The 8,612-nt window shown below is 40.7% G+C and overlaps 1 protein-coding gene across 2 annotated transcripts; it reads right to left on the reverse strand.

Annotated features, from left to right (window-relative positions):
* Nucleotides 1-1,588: 1,588 nt before the first annotated feature.
* On the reverse strand, nucleotides 1,589-8,083 carry TLR2 (toll like receptor 2). Of its 2 annotated transcripts, none has more exons than XM_081960334.1 (2): nucleotides 8,063-8,083; nucleotides 1,589-4,171 (listed from the first exon to the last, which is right to left on the reverse strand). In XM_081960334.1, exon 2 carries the CDS (start codon nucleotides 4,163-4,165, stop codon nucleotides 1,844-1,846), a length of 2,322 nt encoding a protein of 773 aa, XP_081816460.1. In that variant the 5' UTR covers nucleotides 4,166-4,171; nucleotides 8,063-8,083; the 3' UTR covers nucleotides 1,589-1,843. The 2 variants fall into 2 exon arrangements, with proteins under 2 accessions (XP_081816460.1, XP_081816459.1); XM_081960333.1 differs by lacking the exon at nucleotides 8,063-8,083 and adding an exon at nucleotides 7,843-7,982.
* Nucleotides 8,084-8,612: the final 529 nt, after the last annotated feature.

An 8,612-nucleotide genomic window follows, 5' to 3' on the forward strand; every position in this document is an offset into this window, starting at 1 on the left:
GATAACAAAAACCAATAAAATGCCATCTAGCAATTGAGTGATTATCGTGGTTGTTTGCTCTTAGCAATCACCAAATCCTAAAACACTATAAAATGACGTACATTACAATATATTTATACTTATTGTTTAATATTTAAACAATAAATCATCATACAATATATGCTCTTGTTCAATATTGAATGTGTCAGAATATTCATGAACTGGCAGAGACATGGTAACAAAGTCAGCCAATGAAAAAGCATTGCAACTAAGTCAGCCAATGAGGCCTGTTTGGAAACAGACACATAAGCAAGGAGTCTGGGCGTGGCTTAGCTCTGTGCTCAGCTCTAAAACGAAACTAGTCTGGACTCCAGGTCTGCTGATCTGGACTGAAATGAAACTGTTCTCTGCTGTTTGTATTGTATATATCATTTAATGTCTTATTATGTATATAAAGACAAGTTAATGCATCCTGCTGAATAAGTTACCTATGTGTGCTTTTTGGATTTGATTTCTGCAACTCTGACAGAATGTAATAGATGATTTTTTATATAATTAATCATGACTTAAAATCTATCTGTGTTGGTTCACCTGCTGGCCTCATTTAATTGGCACACCTAAGTTAGCTCAATGGATACATCATACTAAACACAGTGTGGCTTCTTTGGGTTTGGCTTATTGTGCTATGCGGCCCCTGTGATTTATAAATCAAGATTTACAGTTTAGCATGATGCATGAATTCAGGTAAGATCTTGTTGAATGTATCACAGTTAAGCAATAAGTGGCTTAATGCAATCCATAAATTTTATCTATCACTTTTCTCAATCTCTCTCAATTAATTGGTTCTCTGCTAGAACTGTACCTTAGTTGCTACACACTCTCCTGCTAATTTCTTCTCATAAATATCAACAATTGGACAAAAGCTAGTGTTGCAGGTCCCCAATATTTCTGCCGAGAGAAAAGCAAAGTACATGATGACAAAAAAGCCTGGGGTTCAAGGAATCACACTTCTGGAAGCGTACTTGCCTCCTGCTAACGGACTACCCTGGACTGCATATCCTAAACCAGCGATGGTGAACCTTTTTTGGCTCGCGTGCCATAAGTGGGGAGAGCGCAGGGGGGGTCGTGTGCAGGCGTGCCGCACCCATAATGCAATGCGTGACCCCCCAGTGTGCATGCACGCACTACAGGCATGACCCTCCCATTTTTGCATGCTTTTTTCGCCCTCCTCAGGCTCCAGAGGCTTTATAGGAGCATGGGGAGAGCGAAAACAGCTTCCCATGCCCCAAGGAAGCCCTCCGGAGGCTTCAGGGACTTTCAATAGGCTTCCCTGAAGCCTCTGAAGCAGTCAAAATGACCCTCCAAGCAAACCGGAACTGACTTCCGGTTTGGTCGGAGGGTCGTTTTAAGCGCTCTGAAGGCTTCAGGGACCTTCAAGAGGCTTCCCTGAGGCCTCCGGAGCAGTCAAAACGACCCTCTGAGCAAACAGGAAGTCTGTTCCTGAACTTCTGGTTTGCCCATAGGGCTGTTTTTTGCGCTCTGGAGGCTCATGAAGCCTCCGGAGGGCCTCCGAGGGCGGGGTGGGGAAGGCTCTTTTTGTCCTCCCCAGGCTCCTATAAAGCCTCTGGAGCCTGGGGAGGGTGAAAAATGGCTTTAAAAAAGGGTGAACTCAGCTGGCCAGCACACGCATGTGCGCTGGCCAGCTGACAGGTCAGTGCCTTGTGTGCCCTGACAAATGGCTCCGTGTGCCACCTGTGGCATGCGTGCCATAGGTTCGCCATCACTGTCCTAAACCATCACAAATTCTTCACACCAGAGGTGCTGCTAAAACTAATGGAAAGGGTGTATTATACCAACTTCTCACCTAGCCTTTTATTGCCATTTTCAAATTAAACCAAAATAACTGTTGTTGATCATCATCATTTGGCCATTCAAGGTAAGTTTTGGTACTCATCAATTTTCGGAGTTTGCAAAACCTTTCCGGGATTGTTTTTGTTGGAATCGATTCCAGGAGGATCAAAATGGCTGTGTCATTATTCTCATCAAAAAAACGGAAGTGGGAAAAATCCAATTCATACTTGCACCACTCACTCCGCACAAAATTTTCCGAAAGCACAAACAGGGTTTTAGAGCTCTTCTCAATGGAGTCAATAATATTGTCTACAATCCATTTGCCAGGCATAAAATCTCTCTTATGAAGACAGAGTTTAAATGGAGGGTTTGATTGCTCCAACATCTGCACCATAGTATTTTCCACCCATTCAGAGTCTTGTTCACTGTAGGAAACGAAAGCATCGTAGCAGACCGCCTGGTTACGGGTCCTTTGAGGTTTGCGTTTTGCTTTGAGCCAGGCCAAAGTCATGCGTATATACCAAATGACATGAAACTTGTAGCACAGAAATGCTGACGCCAAGATGATCAGAATTATCAGAATACAAAGGATGGACACAAAAGAACTGAAATGACAGTCAGTCAGTTGCAGCTGGACAACTCCAATCTGCTCCCCTTTTACATAATCTGGAGAATCACAGATGTAATTTTCAGGCCAACCAATACAGATATTATATATTCTTGGATAAGACTGTATGAAGGAAACAAATCCACACTTGCATTGAAAACTGTTATAACCGGCATCCAGCAATTTCAGTTCTAGAAACTTTTCCAGTTCATGCTCATAGTACCCAAACACATTGTTTTCTCGAATAGTCATAAACCTTACGTGAGGGATGAAGGCAGCATCTGGTAGCGTTTTTAGCCTATTATTTTTAAGGTAAAGTTCCTGAAGATGAGGCAGGTCCACCTTAAAATCACTGAGTAAATTGTTGCTTGCATCAAGAATTTCTAAAGAGTCGGGGATGCAACCTGTAAGTTTCTCTACTTTACAGCCAGAGATGTTTAAATATTTCAAGCTTTTTGGCCAATGGCACAATTCTGGCATGTGTTCCAAGTTGTTCTGACTTACATCTAGGTTAGTAAGATGGACTAAATGAGCCACGCTTCGAGCCGTCCGATCAAGGTATGTCAAAGAATTTTGACTAACATTGAGAGTCTGTAGCTTAGGCCAACCGCCTGGGCAGAATGAATGCTCAAAAAACATATCCTGAAGCAAATTTATATTGAAATCAAGATACTGTACTGAACGGAAACTTTTTGCAAGTTCACAAGGCACAAGAAAAACTTTTGTGTTTTCAATGGTCAGTCTGGTAATATTCTCTACAAGATACCACATGGTTGAAAGATCTGAAAATAAAAAAAACGATTCTATTTTTAAATTCCTAATTGTTATTATACGTACATTACTAGAAATATGCTGTCTATTTGAAAACTGCCCAGTACCTTGGAATCTGCAATCTATAATTTCTAACTCTTGTAACTGGGTCATACCAGACAGCACCTGAATTAAGGGAACAACCTCATTTTCTAAAAAATCACTATCTCTGAATCCAAGCTTTTGAAAAGTCATTGGAATCTCTTTGAAATAAGGGATAAGGGATGAAAGGTGTACATGTCTCAGTTCAAGAAACACCCCTGAATTTTGAACATCAATTAAAATCCGATACAATATGGGGTCGACAGTAAGATTCAAAATAATGTGATTTATGCGTTCAAGAGACTGTAGAGCTCCTGGTGAATATTGTTTAAGGTTCTTTCCTTCAATCTCCAGTTCTTCAAGAACTGAAATACCTTCAAAATCTTTTGTCTGTAAAGAAGAGAGTTGATCATTTCCCAAGTATAGATATCTCAGCTTTTGTAAGTCAGAAAATAATGGAAATTTCCCAAGATTTAGGTAGGAATTCCCCTTTAGGTTTAATTTTTGTAAAGAAGAAAGCTTTCTGAACCAAGAGGGTGACAAATAGGTCAGGTTATTCCATGATAAATCCAAATGCTCCAGCTTTCCGAGGAAGTCAAAGGCACGCTCGTCAATTGTCTGAATTAAATTGGATTGAAGCAAAAGTGTCCTAAGATTGACTGCAAACTTTAGGTCAACATCTCGGATATGCACAATACTATTGAAGGACAGGTCCAGTCCCAAGACAGCATCTGATAGGCCCAGCGGAACTGTGTGTAGACTCTTCCCATGAAAATTGCAATCAGCAACGTCACACAATGGGGTGATCTTTTCATCAGAAAGACTTTTAGCTCCAGCAATTGAGATCAGCCAAAGGCTCCAAATTGGCAACATCATGATTATCTAAAAGATTTTTTTAAAAAAACAATGTTATAATACAATAGATAATACATTTGGTAATTTTCAGTAGTTTGGTTATAAAAACAAGACGCAGTCAATATTAACAAATATCACACAGAGAGCTAGAGGTAGCTTTAATTACATCTGAACATTATTTCTTACGCATTCAGCTAGCTCAGGGGTGTCCAAACATGGGAACTTTAAGACTTGTGGACTTCAACTCCCAGAATTCCCCAGCCAGCCATGGCTGGCTGGGGAATTCTGGGAGTTGAAGTCCACAAGTCTTAAAGTTCCCAAGTTTGGACACCCCTGAGCTAGATCAACCCGGGGACCACTGGTGGGCTGCAATGGCATGGGGGGAGGGGTGTCCAAGAAGGATTGATGCATTCTTTAAATCTTGAGATAAGTCTTGTTGGTCCGTGGCCACAAAAGGTATTTAAAGGGGTCCATGGTGAAGAAAAAGTTGAGAACCACTGAACTAGTCTGTATAGCAACCACAAAATATAATTTATAACCCATTATGATAGCTGCCTTATTCAACATGGGCATATTTATATCATTCAGTTTAACTCAAGCTTAACCCATATTTGGGAACCCAAAGCTTCAGTAACTATACAAATAGCTATTTGTTTGTTTTGTTTTGTTCCTAATCCCAATTCCTTATTCCTTGGAAACCAGGATATACGTTGTGTATAGTGTGACTGCAATAGAAGAGTGGAATTATATTATAGATTATAATAAACTATAGAATCCACAAGACCTAAAATGGTGATGTAGCTGCAATCCTTATAATGAACTCATCCTAAAACATTTTATTTTTCCAGCATTTTAATTCACCGCTTTCATGATTACAGCACATCACTTACTTAATTACTCAATTATAGAAAGATAGGTCACCTTCTTATGCTCTAGATCAGTGTTTCTCAAACTTGGCGACTTTAAGTCCTGTGGACTTCAACTCCCAGAATTCTGGGAGTTGAAGTCCACAGGACTTAAAGTCGCCAAGTTTGAGAAACACTGCTCTAGATTCCCTTGAATATTCTGTGAATGCCATCACCATTTCTCTGTGATTAATACTCATCGAAGAGACAAACTATAGTACATTTTTATCCATTCATTTCTTGTAGGAGTTAAGCATACACAGCCAATATGATTATCTCATATTTCTGCAAATTGGAGCAGGCTACATATTTTTTTCAAAGTTTTTTATTTTTATTTTCATATAAATATCCACAAGTATACCATTATATCTTGACAAACACTGTTGTGTATTATCCAATATTATATCAATTCTTCTCACCATCTACCCACAATAACTCTCATTTGCTCTTCTGCTTTCCATACACCATATTATACCCTATTCAACAACACTACCTCCTCTCCCTCTCTCCTCCTCCCTACTTCCTTTCTTCCCTTTACCATCTCTCTCTTCTCTACTTCCCTTTCCTCTCTCCTTTCTTCCCATCTCTCTCTTCTCTACTTCCCTTTCCTCTCTCCTTCTCCTCTCTCCGTGGAGCAGACTACACATGATGACATGTTCTACTTCTGCTATAAGTTTAGACACCAAAGAACCACAAGTAAGGAATTTTGAAATGATTTCTTGCCCACAGATTCTTTCCCTTTCAAGAGAGTTTCCCCACTCAGCCAATCATATTTCTGAGATCCAACAGACTAAAGGAAAAATGGACTGTTAAATAGACAGACCATGTGGAGCTGTAGCTCTATGGGAATGGCTGAGGATGCTCCACTGAAATTCTAGATAAATCACTGCCAATCAGTGTTGAAAATATTAGGTTGAATGGACCAGGGACTTCGGATAAGACAGCTTCTCTTGAGTCCAAGATTCAACTTCTTATCAGTGTACTCCAAGGACCAGTAGATCTATCCCTATCACGAATGCGGAATGTATTCAGGTAAGAACATGACCATGATTAGCAATCCAAGTTGTATTAGCAATAAGGAGTGATTTTATTGTCATAATTCTATTTCCACCAGTGTTTGACAGTCACAGGTCCTATTCATTAGGAACACATCCAGATATTCTTTCTCTGCCTATTCCCCAGCAACGCAAACAATCACAGGACAGGAAAGCAGCAGAAACTGAAACTAACATGTTCTTTCAGCAACAGAATAAAGTCTAAACTATTTATAATTAACTCGTCTTTCTCTTCTCTGTGCTAACAGATAAGTGGAGCTAGGGGAAAAACACACACACACTGTGCTACTGCACACTTAAACATTAGGAGGGCAGCAGCCAAAGAGTGGCATGTTTTTATTAGCAAAGGGATTGTACAAAAAGTGTTTTTATTTTCTGGCAAAAAAAAGAAAATAGTCCTGCATATGAATTCATCGCACCTTGCACAGTACAAGAAATGCGAGGATTCATAGTATGATGAATGATAGGGTGGGGCTTAGTCTAGTCAACATTGTTGCTTCACACTACATCCAAGCCACTACATATGATATTACATAGCACGAATGTAAAATATGTATGAACATATAGTACATGCCCACATATAACTTTGGGTTAAGTGCTGTATGGATACCTGACCTCGTCAGTTAAGGGCGAATCAAATGGATCTTTGTAAGTCCCATCCCTATATAAAACAGAGCAGCAGTTTTTCTACAAAATTCATATACTCCCCAAAGCATTATATCATCATTTCACCTTTAAGGTTAAAAGCACAGATTAACAGAGTTGGAAGGGACTTTGTAGGTCATCTAGTCCAACCCCCCCCCCCAAGCAGGAGACTTCACACTATTTCTCACAGAGGGCAGTCCAATCTCTTCTTGAAAGCTTCCAATGATTAAACTCCCACAACTTCTGAAGTCAACTTCTTTTCCATGGGTTGATTGTTCTAACTGTCAGAAAGTTTCTCCTTATTTCTAGGTTGAATCTCTCCTTGTTCAATTTCCATCCAATATTCCTTGTCTGGCCTTCAGGTGCCTTGGAAAATAGCTTGACCCCCTTCCTCTCTGTGGCAGCCCCTCAAATATTGGAAGACTGCTATCCTGTTTCCCCTGGTCCTTCTCTTCACTAGACTAGCCATGCCCTTCAAATGAAAATTAGAAGCAAAGTTTGCAAAGTTTGTATGAATATTCATGCCCACATAAGACTTTGGGTGCTGTATGGATACCTGACTTTTGTCACTTATGGGCGAATCAAATGGATCTTTGTAAGTTCCATCCCTACATAAAAGGGATCAGTAGGCAGGGGGTTGGACTAGAAGACCTCCAAGGTCCCTTCCAACTCTGCTATTGTATTGTATTGTATTGTATTGTATTGTATTGTATTGTATTGTATTGTATTGTATTGTATTGTATTGTATTGTATGTACACTTGTTGTTTGTATAAACATGTCATTTATACGTACTCTGATTATATTATAGTAGTGTTTTTATATGCATCATATATTCCCCAAAGCATGATATCATCATTTCACCTTTAAGATTAAAAGCACGGGATTTTTCCCAGCATATTTTCCCCCCAAACAGGTCGCCTTAGACGGCTTTCGTGTCATCTGTACATATATAACTTAAGCATCAACTCGAGACCGTTCATGTCCAAATCATCACCGCTTCTTAGTTCCTTCTTCCCGCACCTGTTAAATCCCAATTGCTCCCCATAGAAAGGCACAAAGCAAAACATGAAAAATAAAAACAAAAGCACTTACTACGCCTCCTTACTCAAAAGTCCCACGAACGGCATTCCATACGCCGAAGTTCTTGCTTAGGAGCGCTTCCTAAGCGAAGTTCAATCGTTTAAGAAAAACGAAGCGTTTAAAAGGAAGAGCGAAGCAGAGACACGCCTCTGGTGTTAGTACTCAGTCGCCGAAAGCTCCCCCCCCCCCCCGATCCCTCTCCCCCGGCTGCCTTCATACAAGCGTCGCCGACCGTTCCGCCACGTCTGATGCGCTTCCTTTTGGGGACGGGACAGGGTGGGTTGGGCAGTGGCTTCGCTTCAGTCACGAATACAGATTTAGACGTCGAAATTTCCATCCCGATAGCCACGCCTCTCCCTCTCTCCCCCCCCCCCTGCCGCCCCCCTCCCTCCTTATGCTTGGGAATTGTCCCTCTTTTAAGTTTTTCTGCCCAAACTGCTGCCCCAGGATGCCCTGCAGAAAGGATGTAGCCCTGATTTAAAGGAACGCTGCAGCCTTGCCACACTAAGTTTTTTTTTTTAATTTTTCAACCGGCACAGTTGACTTTCTCCAAAGTCCCTTTCAACTCTGTTATTCTGTTATTGTTTTTTTTTTAAACCCGAGTGGGGACTTTCGCTTTACTTACGGGTTGCAGGAACTGAGTATGTCTAGTTTAAGGAAAATAAGGACTAGGGGAGACATGATAGCATTGTTCCAATATCTCAGGGGTTGCCACAAAGAAGAGGGAGTCAAGCTATTCTCCAAAGCACCTGAGGACAGAACAAGAAGCAATGGGTGGAAAC

The sequence above is a fragment of the Natrix helvetica genome (genome assembly GCF_964273705.1).
Source record: "Natrix helvetica genome assembly, chromosome: 7".
NCBI classification, from domain to species: domain Eukaryota; kingdom Metazoa; phylum Chordata; class Lepidosauria; order Squamata; family Natricidae; genus Natrix; species Natrix helvetica.

Excerpts from the sequence above, each read along its gene's own strand:
- TLR2 (XM_081960334.1), bottom strand. The coding sequence starts at position 4,165 with ATGATGTTGCCAATTTGGAGCCTTTGGCTGATCTCAATTGCTGGAGCT.